Genomic DNA, 21,529 nt, shown 5'->3' on the forward strand with positions numbered 1-21,529 from the left:
ACAGCCAGTATCAACCTATACTACCCCGTTCATACACCTCACACTGCTACAACTGAGTAAGAAGGGAAAATAATGCATTTAAAATGAAGTGAACATTGTAGCGGAGTGACAAATTTTATATCAAACATTTTAAAACATCGGACCAAGATATTAACCACTTTCCTGCCGTTGCTGCGAGCGATTTTTTTTTTGTTTTTGTTTTATTTGTATCCATATAGTCGCGTAAAATGAAAACACAACGTTTGTTTCTGAATATTTTCGTCCTTTAACTAGCCTATGTTGATATTTGTTTTATAAACACAATAACCACCGCGGGAAATTACTACATCCGCGCGCAACAAACACAGAATTATGGAATTAATAATGAAGGTGACATTTCGGTTTTGAAATATATGTATTTCGGACGTTAAGGTTAAGATATATTAAATTTTTTTCCCTTTCAGCAGAAACTAGACACCAATTCTTTATTGTCGCAAAAGACGTTTCACGTTGTTGAAGGCACATTTAAATTGAATTTATAACGTAGTTGAGTTTTTCATTTCGTTCTTGAAGGTGCCAGTACTTAGCCGCCATACATATTAATTTGACTATTTAATTCACAGTTGTCCATGATAATCAAATAAGAATACAGTGGAAAGAAAAATCGTTTGGTGTAAGATCAATTTACGTGAGAGAGCTACCTTCGTTTTTCTTTTTTCTCCAGTAAATACCGGTTTCCTCGCTACTTAATCGAAAGTCGCTTACACCTGAAAGGATCAAAAACGAAAGACCTTCGTCAAAGTATCAAACCATCGTGAAGAAACTTCGCTTTTGCGATGTGATGATTGGGCGACTTTCAAGCCTTTTTCTCATTTCTCTAGGCATGTATTTATTTTGAGGATTTCGAGATTTTTTCCTCAAAAAATACAGCGTCTTCTAATTGCAATTACACCCTTATGGTGCTTCAGCTGCCTTAAGTGTGCGTTTGTTTCAAGCTCGACCAATCATATTTCAGGTCATTGTTGTCAAAAGGCAATGTCAAAAATTGAAGTGAAATCGCTGGAACGATCTAGTGCCGCATGTTGCCATGCGAAACAACTTTTCAAATAAATATCACAAAGATGGACGATAACTTATGTGAAACTGCATCTTCCCGCTGGTTCGATGTCAATTAGTGTACTTGACTTATGCAAAACAGCCGATTGGTTTATTGTCATGAATATAATCTACTTGCTGAAGAAATTTTATTCAAGCTCAAGGCGGCTTTGTATGTCCTTAATGAATCTTAATTACTCTTTAGTGTATTTCAAAGCGTTACACAAGAAAGTAAATATTTTCTGGTGTTTATATGACTGCCTAGCACCACCGAATGGTTGGTTGATTTTCTTTTCGAAAGAGCAATTAAGATTCATTTCCTATCTTAATGTTTATAGTAGATTGAACAATAATTGGTTTTCAAGATCAGGAAATTGCGCGAAAGGTGGCATTAACTATCATAAAAAAAACATCAGAAACGTATTCCAGTTGTAAAAGCATTCACAGTAATAAGTTGTCCGTGTTACACGAAAAAGGATTACTTCTATGGTGACTGATGAGAATATAATCTAAAACGAAGACCACAGGAAATTTCGAGGTAGTCATTTGTTATAACAATAAGCTCTCCAGGGACACAACAACATATTCATAACAGAAGTAAAAAAAAAACAACTGCATTCAAATGAACGCTGCCCCAAGCGAGGGATTAACAAAATAACGTCCACTTTTATTCTTTACAGCACGATTCGACGACAAGCAGCAATCAGTGTACTCTGGATAAAAAGACAGTCATCTATGGTCTCCGCAATGGTTGACCAGCAAACAAATGTCGAACCAAGAAAAGTCAAAAGAAAGTACATCACGGTGAAGAGTTGAATACATTTAGTACTGGGTGAAGAGACAGCTAAAGAAGAGTACATTGAAGAATCATGACCGGGACGGATCAAAACATCTATGTGCAGGTTTCACTTAGCATACTATCATTTTTGATCGTGGTCTCAAACTTTTGTGTTTGCCTTCTGGTTTACTTGAAGAAGGCTTTAAGGACGAATACAAATTGGTTGATGGTTTCGCTGGCCGTGTCGGACATATTAACGGGAGGAGTTTTGCTGCCTGTGTATCTCATTTTACCTAATTCGGTCGTAACGAGCTACTTAGTCTGCATGATACTGCTGTCAGGTGTTGCTAACCTGTGCGCGGTCACGTACGATCGTTACATCGCTATTATGAAACCGTTGGAGTATCCGTATCGAGCACCAAAGATGCTCAAACGAGCCGTGGTACTTTCGTGGCTGATTCCAGCTGTATACTCTTTACTTCCGTTGTTTTGGAACACGAACCCTGACCTCAAGATACACAAAGCATACATGGTGTGCTTGCAGTTTTTTGGCATCGTCGTACCCTACGTATTTATAACTTTTGCCTACGTTCGAATGTTTAAGCAAGTGAGACGGAGTTTGACGATGAAAAGAAATATGGAATCTCTCAGGGTACACAAGAGTGAACGCAAACGAATTTCATCAGATGCTAAAGTAGCCAAAGTTTTTTCCATAGTTGCCTCGGCCTTCATTCTGTGCTGGCTCCCGATCATTTACATAACAACCGCAGACATTATAAATCGTCTTGACATCATCCCTTATTCCCTGTCTATTGTTTCTTTTTTCACCATAGCGACTAGCTCGCTGGTCAATCCACTGATGTATGCTTTCCTAAAACCGGATTTTAAGATGGCCATTCGGACATGTTTTCGGAAGAGCACTCGAACAGACACAGCCTCGACAATTCGCAGCCTGCCACTGGCTTCTTTAACAGGAGGGACAGGACGAAAGTACGAAGAAAAACTAACAGAGCGTCTGGCAAAGTTGGAGGATGACTCTTCGTCCAAAGACAACAACTCAAACAATGCTTCGATGGAAAATTTTTCTTAGCATTCATTGAACTGCATGTGAGATACAATACCCACTCAAAAGTAATCCTCTAAATCAACTGGGTCCCTATTTTGTATAGCTTTTATAGTATGAGTATAATCACATTGTAATAATGAACGTCCGAATTAAAGAAGTTCAGAATAATAGGCAAGCTATTAGCCACTATTGAGCGAAAGCGACGCTATGCCTGTTAGAAGAATCCGGATACTTAGTGTAAAAACATCTAAGTGAACTTTCTATTGTTCGGCGATGCTTTGAATGTGCAATAATAGAAAGCAAAAGACCAACGCATTTCTCTAAATGAGCAATGGTTCAGGCCTGTTGGTATTTCATTACCAATACCACAATGTCTCGAGGTTTTTTTTCTCGCGCTAATTAAAGGAACTGTAGACGAAAAGCCATTCCGTTCGTCTCCTGCCAAGGGAGTTTTAGCAACGCGACGCCAACGAGAACGTCAAAAATCAATAGGTTTTGTAACCAAAACAACAACTCTGCATGTGCATTACACTTTTTGGTACATTTCTTTGCCGTCACTGCACGACTAAGACGTGAAATTACCTGATGGCACGTTTTATGGAGGACGTAAACACACGACGAAGAATTTTTCTTTCTCTTTCTAAACTTGGGTGCGGCCTCCAAGAAATCATGTCCAGAAAATTTCACCTACATTTGACATTTAAGGCAAATTGGAATAATTGCGACGATGTTTGAGAAAACGCGAATTAATTTTAATAGTGACGTTCTCGCTGCCGTCGCCGTCGCCGTCGTCGTTTCTAAAATTCCCTAATGTCACCAAGTTGTTCACGGGTCTTTTGCCACATGAAATCATTACGCTAATGGCACCCACTTATTTTGAAGCGTTTCAACTGAAGTGAATCAGTAAAATAGGCCAATTGTTTTATTACAGAAGAGGTGCGCTAGTATAGTACCCTGTTATCACGTGTTGCTTCACATCCGCCGATCTTCTCTGCCGCCGCATTAATCTTTCTTTCGCCTGAGAATTACCGTCCCGCAAAAGGCAAAATTCAGATTCCCATCAACGTTATAATCATATGAGAACGGTGCAAAATAATTCTCACAAGAAATAACCAAAGAGCAAACGCAGGGGTAAACGCGGGAAAATTCTCAGTGATCTAACAACAAATTTCTGAGTTTAGAAAAAGCTACTTCTACCATAGGAAAGAGGAATTACAGTCTCGTGACCTCCTTTATACTCGAATACCGTAAACGGCTTCTCAACTGTTCATTAAGCCGCGGTCTAGGGCCAATTTTCCATCAAGTTCCACATTCAGAAACTGTGTTTCCACAACGAGTATGGTATAACACGAGTGGATGTTTTCAAGAACAGACCTGATGCTACTAATGGGAAATGTTTCCACGGGTGTTCGCCCAAGCTTTTGCAGCGGCCAAGAAAAGGCTTTTTTGTTTCTGTCATGAACTAAACGATCCCGTGAGTCTAAACCTAACTTTCCATCACTTTTAGCCTCCATGCAATACTAAAATCGGTTTCTTGACTGTTTTCTGCATTTTTTCTTGTACCAATTCAAATCACCCTACAAGCAGACCCTGTCTTGATACCCCAGAAAGGCTCTGTTAGCTCCGAAAACGCCAACATAAATCCTCGTGAAGGGTTCAATAAATGGTGCACCGCGCAGCATCCGTGACACAAATGGTGAAAAACCCTCAGCACTCAGTTAACTTTCACGGCAGAGTTAATTCTCCGACTCACCAAAATTAATCCTTAGCACGGTACCTCAGAATTCCATCTTGAGACACAAAAGGTAGAACAACAAACCTCCGACCAATCAAGGTTTTATTTTTCAATGAAACATGCATATATATACACATGCATGCAACATAGAAGTAGCCTTGAACTTAAAATTTGGAATGTAGATAAAGCAGCAGTTGGATCGAGGTTTTGATTACCAAATGAATCTGTGCCCAGTGGAGATTATACTACTGTCTGTTCTCAAATGGTGTGAGTAAACATTAATTAAGGTTAGGCCATACATTTTTAATTGTGACGCCGTTCACACAGAGTTGTCTTTTGGGCAGAGGCGTGGATGACATTGCAGACATTTTCCTATGACAAAAGCAACTAAAACGAAACAAAAACAATTTGTCTTCTAGGTTACTCATCTGCTACATACATACTTTATCCTTCTCCTACCGTTTTGCTTTGCTGGACGGGCTTTTCTTTAGTTTGTCTCGTTTTGTTTTTTTGTTTGTAATCTTAATTCCCTGCTAGGAGCTGTTTCTTTAGCTCGTGATTGATTTAACGTAAACTGCACTTATTACTTGGGCTTCCCAAAGGGAGACCAAGTTGAAAATTGCCCTTCGTTTTTTTTTTTTTTTTTTTTCCTCATTCAGTCACAAATCGCCGTCTGGGCCTTAAAACGCATGCGCAGGTAATCTTGTTCGCTGCATGGGTTTGCATGGGTCGGCCGTTTTTTAGTCGACGATTTTCGCGTTTTCCGAAGGAAAACACGACTTTTCGAAATGGTACGTCGAAAGAAGAACTACTTGGGAATACTCAACAGTTTCGATAGCGGAAATCCGAGAAATAACGGCGAAGAAACTGTGCTTCGAGTACAAATTGTTGTTTTATCCAGGCGACGAGTTAGCGCGGTTAGCGGAGCGCGGACATCTCAAATCCTTATTCAGGCCACGGACTTTCTACAAAATATTTTAGCACTTCTGGGAATTCAACGGCTGAAAAATTACAGGTTTGATCGTGAATTTGTACTGAAATACTATTCTAATTGACCGATTCTTTATATTCTGAACAGTGTTAGCGAAAATTTGAAAAACGTGCCACGCACGGGTTAATAAATTCGCTTCGAAATGGACTGATAGTTCCTTCAAATCGCTTTCGCGTCTCTCGTCTCGCATTTAGAATTATAAGCGTTTCTTTCTTAGGCGTAAACAAAGACTTTTCTGAATAAAATTTTCCTTTAGGAAAGCATTCTGTCTGTTTTCCCATCTATTTTAATTGCCAAAATGTGACAACTGCGTAATCTTGCGTAAACAAACGCATGCACTGGAGACGGATCAAATTTCGCCTATGTGACGCGAGGACAAATTTCATACAGAAATTTCCACGAAACACCAATTTCAATCAGAATTCCCTTATTTCAAAAAACAAAAACTTTTGCGAGGGGGGGATGAAGCCAACACAAGATATCCCTGCCCACTTTGCTAAATCCTGTTGGCCAGATAGATGCACACATAGGTTGAAAGCTCGGATTTTACTGTCAGAACCAGAGGGTACAATTTAGACCAGGAATATACATTGCTTTCAATATACTTGCTTGTACTATGTTGTAAAACAATCAACAAATGACAACTGAGATTTTATCATGTCAACTTTCTGGCGTTTACAGCTGGGTATGCCAGGAAAGAAGCCCAAGTTCACGCACATATGCGTCTTGTTTGTCAATTATGGTGATTTTAATGTAAAAAGTTACTTCAAATTTTGCTGAATAACTTCATCTGCAGAGGACTTCTCCGATCAAGAGTTCTCTGGACTGTCGAGATGTCCAAGACGAACAGAAGAGGCTGACCACAAAAATTTAAATGACGCTGAAAAACGTACTGTACATTGAGAACATAAACGTCAACAGTATATAACAGTTCTTTCAATTGCCCACGAATGGCAAAAGAGAACGCCTTCTCATTCTCTGCAAATATCGTCTACAAAAATGTCTAAATCGCGCGTATTGTTGCCATCTGAAACAGAACATTTTCTTACCTCACGTAGCGGATAGCTGACCAAGATAGGAGGTAGTGCGGTACCTGAGAACGAGATTAAAATTGTAATACCAACGAATTTCTGGACATACGCATGCGCATACGGTAACTACAAAACGACAGCGGAACAATTCCTAGCAGACATAAAAAGCTGTCCGTTAGAATAAAAAGTCAGCGGTTTCAATGTAACACAGTTATTGTTCTCGGTTGTAAATGAACGATTGTGTTACTCTAAAGAGATTGCTAAAGGTTTGTTCTTCCTTGTCTTGTGTAGAGTTGGTCTAAAAAACCCTGGTCCTTTTAACTGTGTTTTCTCCAAACTGATGTGACCACTACAGTGGCACTTAGCCACTCTATAACTCATCGATCAGTTCCGACAGCAAAATAGCTAAGTAAATAAAAGCCCGACCAGACATTACAATACGAGATGTAACCTCATTTGTACTGACAGGGAGGAACTTGCATTCGCAGAGGCTTTGAAAGAGGCTGGAAGTAGGTTGAAGGAAAAGGAGCTTGAGGTTGATGGACCTCTCTAACAGAATCGCAGAGAGGTCTGGTTGATCAAAGATCATTTGCGTCAGAATGCGCGGGATAGGATTGGCATGGTTACTACTGAGTGAAGGAAGATGGAGAAGGATACTGTAGGTTCTGTGGGGCTGTCTCAGCAGGGTGCGTGGCAGTTGAAGAGATCGATCTGTTATCAGTGGAGCTCGGATGTATGCTACTATGCCTATCATGTGACCTTTGTCAGCATATGCCAACGTGTATAAACGGAAGCCGTGAGTTAGTTAAGGCTGCTGACGAGTACAGATTGTACTTGCCCTTTGTAAATGTTGACTTAACTGAAATCTTTTGGCATACAATCGTAGAATCTTCTCAGTTCGGCATTTCTCTGGCATTGTTTGGTAATCTTTGCATGTCTCCGATTCGTGCTTATAACTGTAGCATGATAGAGTATTGAGTGTCGAAAGTAATTCAAGTTTACTTTGGTTTTCCTTTACTACGGTCTGTGATTGACTAAAAGACTCGCCCCACTACCTCAAACAACTTCAAATTTTCAAATTAAAACCAATGGTGGCTTGAGCTTGCCGTATTTATTTACTGGTTTATTTTCATCGGGATATGATTCAACTTCATCACGTAGTTTGGTTTTCTTGCTTATCGCCTGATAGCCGACTAGAGTTGTATTTAGGAAACTGAATTGCATTAATAAGACTGCTCTGACTATCGTACAATCTTCGTGACTCCTCGAAGATCTATGAATAATAGTGCTTCATATACGTCTTCGGAGAGAAACGTTGACGCTATCTGAAGAATTTCTCTTTCAATCAATATATGCCTGCTTAACGATATGGGATTTTCGTTCCAGTGTTCACGTTGCAATTTGTCTTACACAGTTTCTACAAGATATTTTGAAAGAGTTACATACATGTTACGCATAAAAAGGTCTGAAATAAAGAGCACAGTTACAAATAAATGAGAGAAACTACATAACTTCTTCAGATAAAAAAAAAGAAAACAACAATAAAATGTCTTTCTAAACCTAAAAAAAAGCGTTTCGGTTATTACGTCGAACTGATATTCAATCTTCATTTTAACAAATACAGCGAAAACATACAACGTAAGATCATCGGAACTGATCTGTCAAACTGCTGTATGTGAATTTATTTTAATATGTTAAACTGAGGAGTACAAGCAGTCTGATTACAACACACGTTTTTAGTTTGACAGGTTGCCAAAAACTGTTGACGTGCTAGCTTCCTGCATGAACTATTTAATCCCACGAAACTAATTACAATGTCACTGCTTAATTATTTTTTATATTTCCATGCTAATATGAAACCGTTCTCTACCAATGCGGGCAACGATCAAAATTAACAACTTTTCACAATTCATTTTGTAGAGAAATTGAAAATAACCGGTGGCACAACTGGGGAAGCACTGCTCACAGCTTTTCCTTGAATGGCAACACTTGCCTCCATCGCCAGTCTCAGTGATGACCAAATCACATGTCTGAAGCTGACTCAAGAAAGGATCGGTGGCTTTCGCACTGAACAGTCAATATTCGCTGTAGTAACTTTAAACAATAGCTATTTTGGTTACTCTGAAAAGCACTCATGTTCTATTTGTTATCTAAGTTTAGGTTGAGCTACTCTTGCGATAACAAAAATAGCATAAACATCTCTCTTTGTTAAACTGATACCAAAACCACATACCACAAAACATTTTACACAAAGAAATGTGTAAATTTCGTTTTCATTTCATTTTGATATATCTAAAAATCTCTTACAAATATAATTCGCTGAAAACCAAAAAAAAAATGACCCGAAAAACCACAAAACATTTTACACAAAGAAATGTGTAAATTTCGTTTTCATTTCATTTTGATATATCTAAAAATCTCTTACAAATATAATTCGCTGAAAACCAAAAAAAAATGACCCGAAAAATTTAAACGATTTGTTTTATTTCCTCAGTCCAGCAGGAAAAGGAGATAAGACAAGTGCGTAGTCTTATTGCTTCAAAATCCAGCCATTTATGATTTACAATTGCCACCGATTTACGAAAAACTAATAAAAGATTGATGGAAAAGAGCTTACATGCCGATATAAAACACACATGTGGGAGTATTCCCATTGGCTGATCGAAATTTTGACACCACAATCCAAATATAAGCTAAGTGACATATCGAATAGAACGTCATTTCTTTGTACTATTATCGCAGGCGTAAGGGGCTATTTAAGAACAGTACCTGCTTAAATCAACTTAAATGCCTTCAAATATGAATGAAAATTAACAACGCTCGAGTCAGTGAAACGTGATGGTCACTCAGTTTCTCTGAAATCCTCGGAGACGTCGTTTGCTTAAAGAAGAAAGGATGACCTCTGAGTGACAGTTTCAATTTGAGTGAAATATTTTGTTTGCGTACGTGGTTGTGGATGGCAGATCAGTCGACCCATATTAACAAGAATTCTGAGTTCCTTTCACTGGAAGATAACACCAGGACAGTATTTCATTCATTGCTGAAAAAATGCCTGAAAGCTCCACTGTGAACGCCGTGATAACCGTTTTGTCAGTTTTAGTCGTGCTGGCCAATGTCACCATATGCCTTTTGGTTATCGCCAACAAATCCCTTCGTACCTACACGAATGGCTTCCTCGTTTCCTTAGCTGTATCCGACATTCTACTCGGCGGTGTGCTTTTCCCGGTGATTCTTACCATTCCAGAGTCGATCGCCAGTGGTTATCTCGTCTCAGTGATTCTTCTGTCCGGAGTAGCAAACCATTGCTGCATCACGTTCGATCGATTCATCGCGGTTTGTTATCCATTCTCGTATTCCTTTTTGATCGACAAATACTTCGCGAAAATGCTCTTGAGCGCTTGGCTTGTGGCCACTGGCACCTCCTTGCTACCCCTATTTTGGAACACTGACACAGCTCTTACAATCCATCAAGTTTACCTCTTCATTGAGATAGTGGTTTTCATCTTTGTTCCATATTTGTTGATCTTGATTGCATATTGCTTGGTTTTCAAGAAACTCCGCGAGCATTTCAAACTTTTGCAAGAGACAAACATCTCGATAACAAGACGAGAACAGGCAAGAAGGCTGTCCTCGGAAGCAAAAATTGCCAAAGTGTGCCTCATCCTGATCGCTACGTTTGTGCTCTGTTGGTTTCCAATCATTTACATGACCTCCGCGATGGCGCTCAGGAAACCAGGGATAGTGCCTGACATTTTACCTACGGTTTCTAAATTTACCCTGGCTCTTTCGTCGCTAATAAATCCTCTCTTGTACTCATTTAAGAAGGAAGACTTCAGAAGTGCCGTAAAGAAAGTTTTTACGAGAAATCTCATACACGTACAGGTTCATCCAACCGTTCAGAGGAACGGGGCTTCAACGGTACAAGAAATAAGGCCTTGTAGTGGCACAGGTGTACGCAAATGAAAATATTCATGCAAGAGCCCGAGCTGCGTTCAAAGCTTTGGTTTCTTCTTCTTTCTTCTTTGGTTTTTTCTTCTTATTTAAAAACGGTTTAATTTTTGCTGTTCGAATCAATGCCGAATGTTTCAATTACTTCTGCAACTTGTAACTATGTAAACGAAAAAAAGTGTTCCGTGGTCTTTTAACAGATGCGTACTGAAATTGAACAAAAGGTATCGTGCGTGTCATTTGTCTGTATAGTTAAGAATTCTGCAGTATGATTAAGCTTATACAATTTCCATTGAAACGGAGCATTATTTTCTTGAAAAATTAAAATATTTGCTTAAAAGGAATATTAGCTGGCATTTGATGTACAGTTGAAACAAAGAGATGCTTTCTTTGGACGAATATTTTTAAGTCTTCCCTTATCAAAAACAGCAAGTTTGGGGCCCTTACCGTTTGTAAGAAAAAACAGTGAGAATTTTCCGCCAAATGGAACACTTCAATTCTCAAGCGCTTTCTTTTTGTTTAAAAAAACCCCGGTTTTTTTGGAGGAAAATCAAGTGGAACCGTGCTTTCACTGGTAATTTTGGAAAACAAATTGCGTAATTAGAAAAGGAATATGTGGTACTAGTGTGATGGAGCAAATGCAAATGGGACAGTGATATTCCGATAATTCCGGTAAAAACGAGACAAGAGGAATGCCTCTCAAGGTATTCCTTTTTATTCCAAAGAATTTTTAGTGGAAAGAACTTTTCCGCTCGTGGCTTTTTGTTTGTGTGTAAATCAGTTTTCCATTTTGGATGACCCAAAATCTCGGTTCAATTTTTACAGCGATAAAACGAACTTGACTAGTGAACTCAAAACGTTTAGCGAAAACTAGATTCTTCATAGCATGTTCCGAAAACTGTTATGTACGTGAGAATATCTACTCGGAAGACCTCAATCGCCAAAGAAATTCGGATGTATCTGCATTAGAAATGTTTTCTCAGACTTTGGTAACCGCAGAAGTAAATTAAGTACTTTTGGTTTCGGAGGGTCACAAAAGTGTCGTTTTGATTTTCGGAAAGCGAACTGCAGGTCGTAAAATCGAGGGAGAGGGATGTGCTATCGAAAACGCTTCTGGTACTCGGAAATTCAGCTAAAGAAAACGATCATCAAAAAGAGAAAACAACACTTTGCTCAAAGGTTGTCGTTGAGTACCACTGAATACTTCACTTGCATGGTGTTTCATGGACATAAAAACCGTTCGACTGACAGCAAATGTCGCTGCAACGTCAACGTGTTTGTTCACAGACAACGCAAAAACGATCATCAAAAACAGAAAACGACACTTTACTTATTTGTCATTGGGTACCATTGAATAGCAACCTATACTGAAGTTGCATAGTGTTTGATGGACAACAACACTTTCGGATAAAAGCAAATGTCGCTGCGACGACAACAAGTTTGTTCACCGACAACACGAGAACGGTTACTCAATTAAGTTCACATTGTTTTCAAAGTGGCTTGAGCCAAATAATGTCAGCCAACGGCGTTCTGCGTCAACAATGATCTCTCTTTACTCTAGTCTGTTTCCTTGAAAATTAACGTTGAAAATAGAAGTATTTAAAAATAATAATCGCCCTTAAATGGTCCTTCTCTGAATCATTGATTAAAGTACAGGATTTGAGGATAGCAAAAAGCTACTTGTCTGTAATAAAACCATACAAAATGTTTGCTCCTGATAGGAGCACTCGGATTTCTTTTTTCCGAGTATGCCTGCCTGTGTCACTTTCTAGAATAATACATCATTCTCATTCATTCACCAGGCTGGAAATATACCATCACATTTATTTCATATACCACACGTTCAACATTCAAATCCTAGCAGTATGCAGGATGTTTGTCCCATGAACCTAGTTTAATGGCCTTAGCTCCCACGAGCCTCCTGTAGCTCAGTGGTAGAGCATCCGAACCAGTAATCGGAAGGTCTTAGTTTCGACTCCTGATAGGAGCACTCGTATTTCTTTTTTCCGAGTATGCCTGTGTCATTTTCTTGAATAATACATCATTCTCATTCATTCACCAGGCTGGAAATATAGCATCACATTTATTTTATATAACAGAACTTGTTCTCCCAAAGAAGACGCACAATGTTCAGGTACGTTTTGAGCACTGAAGATATTACAAGTGCTTTCTGAGGCGTTTATCTCGTTTACATTTTGTGGAGGCAATCATTGTTAACTTCAAAACTAAATTGGTATCACAATGTATGAATCCAACAATTTTTAATTCCGAAGAAAATGACTTATTTTCTCGTCAATGCGCAACGTTTTCATTCAGTCATTCAAAGGAAGTTCTTGCGCTAACGTATTTTTTTTTAATGTAAAAGGACGGTGCCTTTGATGTTTGAATGAAGGCAACTAAAAGCCTACCTTTTTAGCAAACTTTCAAGTGGCCGTCACTAAGTACTCGCTTATACGGTTCACACCTGCGATAAACACCTTGTCTAATAACTTTCTCATTTCCCGTGAAGTTCAGTATTCCTTAATATCCACTGATATTACACCTTTTGGCGACAATTCAGTGATGATCCATGGATGTAAGATTGAAGCATTAACTCCTTACACATAAGCAATCACAGTTTAGATGAAAAACTGTAAACAAAATTTTGCTGTAATTTAAAATTGCAGAACCCCTACCACCTTATTGCACGCAAGTTTCAGAACAATTTTAAGTAATTGGGTAATATTCAAATATATCCATGAAAAAAGGGTTATGAAATGTTAATTTCGATGCATCGTTTAATCTCTATAATTTTTCAATTTCCTTCAATTTGAAGAAGATCTGAAATAAAGGCGAAAGTATTTTAACGGTGTGCTAGTTTCCCAAATAAAAATGAAGATGAAACCAATTTCATATTCTCTAAGTATTCATCTTTGACGTAGCCGGTGATATCAGTGCAGTTTAGCTTTAGAATTTACAAAATTGTCAAAAATTAAGTCATACATTATTTATGCTTTAAATGAAGAAGTTATTATTTATATTTTATGTGATCGAAAGCTTAACATTTAAAATAAAAGCCAAAAGATTGAAATATTGTTTTGCGTTTTAGAAGAAGAACGCGGGGGCGCCAGTAGCTTTTTTCCTGCTTCTAGAAAGAGTGAGGAAGGAGTTGGGAAAATCAAATAACAGTGAAGTGAAAAGCTGACGTTGAAAATGACGTTTACTTGTCAGACAGCAGGAAATGAAAAGAGGATGTTCCGAAAGATCAAATAACAAGGCAAAACTATCAGGTCAGCCTCAGTATTTAAAATGTAAATTGGTTTTTGATTTCTATCACTCATTTCCTCACTGCCGTCATTCAGAAAATTAACATTTGTTTAGAATTTGTTTTGAACTTATATTACACGTCGGACATCTGTCATCTAGCGTTCAATGTAACAAGGACAAGAGAAAAAACAGATCCACGGCCGGCGATTTCTTCACTATTCCTCAGTGGGATTATCATCCACTATGAGCGAATCCTCTTGGATGTTCATCAGTCTGACCTGTATATCCGTGCTCATAGTAGTCACAAACGTAGTGCTAAGCGTGTTTGTTGTGACAAGCGCTCGTCTTCGTACGTGCACCAATGGATTTCTAGTCTCTCTGGCTGTGTCTGATCTTCTTACTGGTGGATTGTTGTATCCCATTCATCTTAGTGGTCCTAATTCACCGGTCGCTGCATCAGGAGGCTATGTGAGTGCATTCGTTCTGTTGTCAGGCGTTGGAAACATTTGTTTGGTGACTTGGGATCGTTACATAGCGGTCACTAAACCATTTCAGTACAGGAAAATAGTAAAAAGCCATTTTGTAAAGCTGATAATCATCACTTGGACAACAGCATTAGTGATTTCTGTCTTACCCATTACGTGGCTGACAAACCCTGATGTGGTAATCCATAAGGTGTACCTATTTTGCCTAATGGGATTCTTCGTCGTCATCCCATATGCTGCAATATTTTTCGCTTACTACAAAATCGGTCAGCGATTAAAGAGACAGTACCAAAAAATTCGAAATTATTGCGCAAATTCTCCACAGTCGAGAAGAGTAAAATCAGAAACAAAAGTGGCCAAGGTTTTTCTTGCTATAGTCATCCTATTCGTGTTATCGTGGCTTCCCATTATTTATATGACAACAGTGAACATTGTGGACAGACCCGATTTATCTCCCGTTGCTCTACAAACTGCCTCTCTTTTCACTGTAGCTTTGTCGTCTTTGGCGAATCCTTTACTGTACGCGTTTATGAAAGAGGATTTTCGACGAGAATTCGCGAAACGGTCATCGGTGCGAAGGAGACCTGTGTCTGAAAGCGGGATGGAGATGAAAAGCACAGTATCAACCACGTGTGCCGTGCCATTGCAACCTTCGCTGAAGTATCTACAGTTAGCGTGAAATATGGGTAAACGCAAAGTAATTTATAGTTGCTTTGACACATTTATATCACAAACAAAATATAAAACAAAATTGCTTACTAAACGAGTTTCCCATGTAATAACTGTACTGAGAGAATTAACTCTTTTCAGGTTAGAAGCCATTTATATCACATAATTCATGGATTGATCAATTTCAGCTTCGTTTGAGTAAAGCTTACACGAATGGCAAGTTCAATGGTACAGGAAGTTTTCAATTTTTACAGAAAATACATTACAAACTGTTTACTCTCGAAATTCACCTGCTCCAAAAGAGGTAGTGAGATTTGCGTGAATAATGTAACTATGCAAAAAATCGGATTCGCTATTCCCCAAAGTGATGGATGGGACAACAAAAAACAACACTTACGCTAATGGACCTTAATGGTAGCTTTCCTAGTGTAAAGATGACTTGACTGTTTGCGAATGCACCTGCTGCAGACGAGGTACAAATACTTGTGTGAACAATGTAACTACGCAAACAATCAGACTCAGTGTCCTCGAAAGGGTAAGGACAAAAACAAAACAGAACACTATACTTTATATAATGGACCATGTTTCCTAGTGCAAAGAAGATTTGACTGTCAGCGACTGTTACAGAAAATGTCATCAATTTGTGTATGTGTTATATGTGTGCTGAATGGACAACAGGAGGAGAACAGTGAAGGTCCAATGGAAAAACGGCCCTAGGGTAACTGGTAATACTACAGTCAGTTACCTATAGATAGCTTTAAAGAGATAGGTCCATGTTTACGCTTGTCATTTCCTAGATGCAGTCCCGGCATGTTTTCAACCTCTACGGAGGAAGAACCATTCGTTGACGGATTGATCCCCAGGATGAGAGAGACTCGTCATCACTTCAAATCCGTAGTTAGTTATTTCTTGCAGTATTGCCGCAGTTGACGAGTCCGCCTGTGCTCTGTCGAAAGAAAATGCGAGGGGGCTACTGACACAATCATGCCTTCGAAAAATTTCCTGCAGTATGTGCTTCTCGGCAAAAATTGTCAAGAGTGTTTCAAGTCCATGTCTATCTCTGTCCAGCGTCAGACGAATTACTTGATTTCTCGTCATAGATCTTTTGGATCTTGTGGATTTGATTTCCTTCAGGGCGTCAATCATTTGAGAAATTTGATAGAAATCGGCCTCTTCCATCAGCTGATCAAATTCTTGGAAATTCTCAGGTAAATTCAACTTAGACGAGCGCAAGAAATTCAAAACGTAGCGGAACATCGGGCCGTCGCGATCAATGAAGAAACTTCCTCGCGAATCTTTGGCTACTGGGCGTCGTCCGCTGAACATAACGCCCAACATAGAATCAGGATACCTGGTGAGACTAGCTAACGATGTGGTGTAAACATGGCCACCAACGTTCATGTCGACTATCGAAGGAAACGTTTGAACTTTTTCCATTTCGTTCAGCTGTTAAACCTTGGGCTGTTAAACGAAGAAATCAGTATGTAAGACTAAGCGTTACTCTTCGTTTCAACCATGATATCATACTTAACTCTTATACAGGTCAACAATAAGCCTCTGCCAGAGTTTCAAGTTGTGTGCGGACACGAAATTCACTCACATTACAGGAGTGGGTACTCTTACGGAAGTTTCAGTTTTCGGGCCCCTTACTGGCAAATTAAGTAGGCCACGGGACTCTTGGGTAAAGTTGGCACAACTTAAGAATTTAAGAAGATCGCAAGTTTTCTCTTCCGTACACTTTACAGTTTGCCTGTCCACCACAATCTGAGAATTTTGTCCTTTCACGAATTAAACGTCAACTGAAAGGACCGTTTACACGACAGCCAAAAAAGGGTACGGACCCGTTAAAAAGTGCTACGGTACCCACAATTTTGAAAGAAATACTCGTGATGTTTTGGGCCCATAGGCGCCTATGGACCCAAAACAGCACAGGTATTTCTTTACAAAATTATGAGTACCGTGCCACATTATAACTGGTTCGTACCTTTTTTGCCTGTCATGTAAACGGCCTTTCTGATTTGTTTAGTTTTTGTGGATAAACACGTCAAAAATGGCAATCTTTGTACGGAAATCCAAATAATTTCCAAAAAAGTTGAATTCTCGACAAATTTCGACATTTTGCCATCACACGCGTATTCGTGGAAAATTCAAAACACTTTAGGGTACTTCCTACCTCAGCTATATACGGTAGGCCTGTGACGAAAACTCACACCTCGAAAACCGAAAAACTCAGATCCTCTGGATGTCTCGAAAAATCAAACCCGGTGTGCGATAGCTCAGCTAATTGCTTGTTTAAATAAAATAGCTTTCGAACTTGGAGCCGCCATGTTTGATATGCCTTGTGTGATGTTATGTCACGCTGCTGTGACCGGATGTTAAAAAACGTTCATATTGTTAAAAAATACAGCAATAACTCATGATGGAAGCTAAAATGATACAACCATTTTGAAAGGAAGAAGTAAGCAACGAGACAACGAAAAATAATAAATTGGCGCGAAAGTATGTCATTAACCAGAAAAAAATGGTCATTGACAGGTGATGTAATCAAGGCATTTATAGTATTTTGACCTTGAATGAACTAATAGAAGTGTTTGTTTATAAACTTACTGTTTTTTAAAAGTGAAATGTATTTGATGTTTGGAAAGAATGCGATTGTCGACTAGTTTGCCTAATTGCGGTATTTTTGATATGAACCTTATCAACATCCGGTCACTGCTGCGTGACATAACAGAACTTAATGTCACACATTAAGGTTACAAGTTCGAAACCTATCTTCTGAAACAAGTAATCTATGGCATTTATAGCTGAGCTATCGAGCACTGGGTCTGAGTCTTCCAAATATACGGAGGGTCTGAGTTTTTGTCACACCTTATATAATTCCCGGGATATAATTATACAAACACTGTTTTTAAAATACAGTTGATCGGTGATTTGTCTAGTACTGTACTGATATCGATGTTTCCCATTCACGTGGCATTTTCAGAATTCACCTTTTAACTGGGTTTTTGACATAAGATCCCAGTCAACGTAATTTCTGCCGTGTTTGCCTTCTAACAAAACTGATGGCATCTAAACCTCGCCGAGGCTATAAATATGACGACTGGTAGCCAGTGTGATAACTTTTTAATGGCGAAACGAGGAGCACACTGACTTCAACATTTCAGCAGCATTAATTGTAGTGTGAATACTGTACAGGCAATTGCGATGTTAAATATTCAAATATGAGTTTTTGAAAGACAAGCGGAGGCATTGAGCAATCGGCCCCAAGTGGTCATATCTTAAAGGTCAAACTTAACTGATTTCCACCGCCGGATTCCTTGAGCCCTGTTAATACTTTACAACACGAAACATCGTAAACTTTGGGTTAAACGCATGAACTTACCTTCCTTGAAATGATAAGACAGCTAAAAATCGTTGTATTCAGACAGACGTGTCTTCCTCACAATATGGCGACGCCGCTTATCATGGAAAGTGAGAATAAACCGATTTCCGGTTGTGACCACAATCATCACCAACAAGATGTCACGTTCTGTTAATTGCGTGACGTGATGTCTCTGCGCCGATTGCACGATTTAATTTTTCACAAGCTAATTTCTCGGCCTCTCCTGGAAAAATCGATTGAACAGGTATAGCAGACTTACGTATTGTGAAAAAGGTGAAAAGAAAGAAACGGTAACAATGCTACATTGTTGTTGGGGATCATTATCAGCAGCTGGACATACGACGCTAAATAAAAGTTGCTCTTCAGTTAAATTATGTAATTCTCTCTTCCAAAAGTTCCTTACGTGATTCGAATCGTTTAACAGTAAAGTTCGCATTTTTAAACCCATTAAGTTCTTACTTTAAGACTCATTAAAGTGTGCACGTACTTTTGAACGTGCGTTCCTTGACTGTTATTTCTAAAGGTGAAATAATAATTGAGAAAACCCATAATTGCAGGACCCAGTTCTTTTCAAAATGCCTTCACATAATGGCTTTTTATGGGCACTGGAATGTCCACTGTGTTACAAGCTTGCCTGTTGGCAGGGCGCAACTGTAGGTAAACATTGTCATTTCTTTCGAAGAACTACGTACTGGTTTATTTCTGTTTTTAAACGGTTGTAGCGCTACTTCACAAGATAACGGCTGCATTTCCCAATGCCTGGCTCGTGCCCAGGCGTATGCGGTTCGCTTGAATATCAGGCTTTTCGGGGGGTGGGGGAGGGGTGGTGGTATTCAGTTGCTGTGACGTTTAGAGTCCTTCCCATGAAGCCCTTCGCTCCTTTTTCCTGCTCTTTTCCTGAAATGCGTTGAATTGGCGCCTGGGATGAGGCAACCCCAGTGGTTTCGACAGGTGTGGGAAAAGCATGTTTTCTGCTCTCGCGGGGAATTCACAATTGTTTATTTGTCTACTCGTGTGAACTTGCAAGCGTGATGCACAATGATTTTTTTTTTTTAAGTTCAGAATCCGTCATTAGCTACAATCCTGGCCAATTGGTTTAGGGACACTTGACATTGACCTAACCGCAAAACGAGGGCTCGCTGTTTAAGATGGCAATCGTTTCAGTAGACGATTTTCAAAATCAATTTCGTTAGTTTGCCACTTGCATGCAAGGCAATGTGGTCAACAATTTCTTTGACTTCTTTGGCATAATTAATTACTATGTTCAATATCATACGAGACTTGGAATTTATGGGTGCAATTATTGGAAAAACACACGGAAAATTTTACCGACAACTCTCGACCGTAAAAATTGCTATTTAGGAAAAAGTTAACCAGCTTAGACCAACCTTGCACCCAGGGTCTCTTAAGGCCCGTTTAATCGGTTTCAACATTTACCCAATATTCGTTAAACAAAAGTTGAACCAGCGGATGTTGGGCAAATGTTGGATGAACGGAGTGTTCTGAACGGTTTCAACGCCATTCAACATTTTCAAGAACAAAGGAAATGTTGAATCGATGTTGAATGAAAGTTCAAACCAGTTTAAATTTGATTCAACAAAGTTTCAACAATCTTTCAACGTTTTTTTCACGCTTTCAACAACGTTGAACGACCTGTTCAAACGCCCCCGACATTTGGTTCAACAACTGTGTTGAACGCATGTTTAGGCAAATGTTACCGGAAACCGTTTAAACGGGCCTTTATATAACGTTCACTACCGTTTGGCGAAACGCTTGACAGAGGTATTTCATCTAAATCAGCCGTCACTCTATAGTCCAACCTGAACGTAACAACCGGTATGGCACATGAGGGGAGCCGCGTCTGGTACGTTTCTTGTTTTAATTAGTGTATATACTTTCTTTATGGAAACTGGCTGACGTAACAAAAGCTCGGAGTGTAAATATATGAAACGTACATTTGAACTGCGGATGAAAGATTAAATAGAAGAAAGACCCTCGCAGTTAGTACGCAACTTAAGCAGTTGCGAAAAGAACGGGATTCAAACCCATGACCTCTGCGATCCCGGTGCAGTGATATCAAACCAACTGGTCATATTGTGAGTTCGTAACATACCCGTGAAGGATGAATAAATAAATGTAAATATATGAAACATATATTTGAACTGCGGATGAAAGATCAAATAGAAGAAAGATCCTCGCAGTTAGTAGGGAACTTTAGCAGTTGGGAAAAGAAAAAGAGAAGGTTCTTGCCCCTCGCATTCACCTCTGTTTAATGTAAGTTAGTGTGCTCTCGTGTATTGAAGTCAAAGTGGCGATACAATAAATCATGGCATCTGCATCTGACATGGACGCCATAAAACCTTAGCGATGGATCATTCACGACTGTATTCTGATAAAAAAAAAAAAATGAAGTAAATACATTCTTTACCTTGTGAAAGTGTCACCCTACCGTCTTAAAATCGAAACAAATAATAGTGAAAGAAGGTGTTGTTGTTTTCTATATCCATCATGTTAAGACCAAACGAGTTTTTTAAGACCTTTCACGTAAAAAGGGGGAGTAAATTGACACTATTAAAAAGTGTTCTATCCCCGACCTTTAGCTGCCGAAATACTCTCGCTGATGCTATTAAAAAGCTCCTACATGCGACAAATGTCAAGGGCCACTTCAATTTCCCTTACATTAAAGAATACTTGGCGTGTAATATATGTAAAATGCACGACTTATCTTAACGTGTTTCGAGAGTAGCCATTTCAAAGAACCTTAGATGTGGTGGCTTTAAGTCGTACATTTGTTGTTCTTTAAGTGGCAAATTTAAGAACTCTCTAAAATTGCCGATTGTAAAGAGTTAAAAGGGTGAATATAAAGAGTGTAAATGACTGAGTTGGAATTTAACTGAAAAAGGTAAATTTATCCGCATTCATATGAGGGGTGATCTCAAAATAACACTTCCTCATTTCTTTTAATGCAACCTATTATTATACAGTGCATTTAGCATTGTTTATTTTTCTGTTTTGGTATTCCTTTTGTGAAAAAAAAAAAAAAAAAAAACTAGAAGAAGTCTTGCCAAAAAAGAAATCGTGCTTCAATTTTAATTAAATTGTAGTGATTTCCAAGCTGCCAATT

The 21,529-nt window shown here is 38.9% G+C and overlaps 4 protein-coding genes across 4 annotated transcripts; 3 read left to right on the forward strand and 1 right to left on the reverse strand.

Annotated features, from left to right (window-relative positions):
• The first annotated feature begins 1,744 nt into the window (after positions 1-1,744).
• LOC146474912 (octopamine receptor beta-2R-like) lies at positions 1,745-3,287 on the forward strand. The gene has a single exon (XM_085116290.1). The coding sequence runs from the start codon at positions 1,944-1,946 to the stop codon at positions 2,940-2,942; it is 999 nt and encodes a 332-aa protein (XP_084972416.1). The 5' UTR covers positions 1,745-1,943; the 3' UTR covers positions 2,943-3,287.
• Positions 3,288-9,095: 5,808 nt separating this feature from the next.
• LOC146474913 (histamine H2 receptor-like) lies at positions 9,096-11,859 on the forward strand. Its single transcript, XM_085116648.1, has one exon. The coding sequence runs from the start codon at positions 9,724-9,726 to the stop codon at positions 10,636-10,638; it is 915 nt and encodes a 304-aa protein (XP_084972774.1). The 5' UTR covers positions 9,096-9,723; the 3' UTR covers positions 10,639-11,859.
• A 123-nt stretch (positions 11,860-11,982) lies between these two features.
• Positions 11,983-15,451, forward strand: LOC146474914 (neuropeptide FF receptor 2-like). The gene has a single exon (XM_085116646.1). It carries the CDS (start codon positions 14,113-14,115, stop codon positions 15,031-15,033), a length of 921 nt encoding a protein of 306 aa, XP_084972772.1. The 5' UTR covers positions 11,983-14,112; the 3' UTR covers positions 15,034-15,451.
• Positions 15,452-15,586: 135 nt separating this feature from the next.
• LOC146474915 (BTB/POZ domain-containing protein KCTD6-like) lies at positions 15,587-18,848 on the reverse strand. Its single transcript, XM_085116649.1, has 2 exons — positions 18,406-18,848; positions 15,587-16,484 (listed from the first exon to the last, which is right to left on the reverse strand). The coding sequence occupies exon 2, from the start codon at positions 16,458-16,460 to the stop codon at positions 15,840-15,842; it is 621 nt and encodes a 206-aa protein (XP_084972775.1). The 5' UTR covers positions 16,461-16,484; positions 18,406-18,848; the 3' UTR covers positions 15,587-15,839.
• Positions 18,849-21,529: the final 2,681 nt, after the last annotated feature.

This window comes from Pavona decussata, unplaced genomic scaffold (assembly GCF_977016875.1).
Source record: "Pavona decussata unplaced genomic scaffold, jaPavDecu1.1 SCAFFOLD_87, whole genome shotgun sequence".
In the NCBI taxonomy this organism is placed as follows: domain Eukaryota; kingdom Metazoa; phylum Cnidaria; class Anthozoa; order Scleractinia; family Agariciidae; genus Pavona; species Pavona decussata.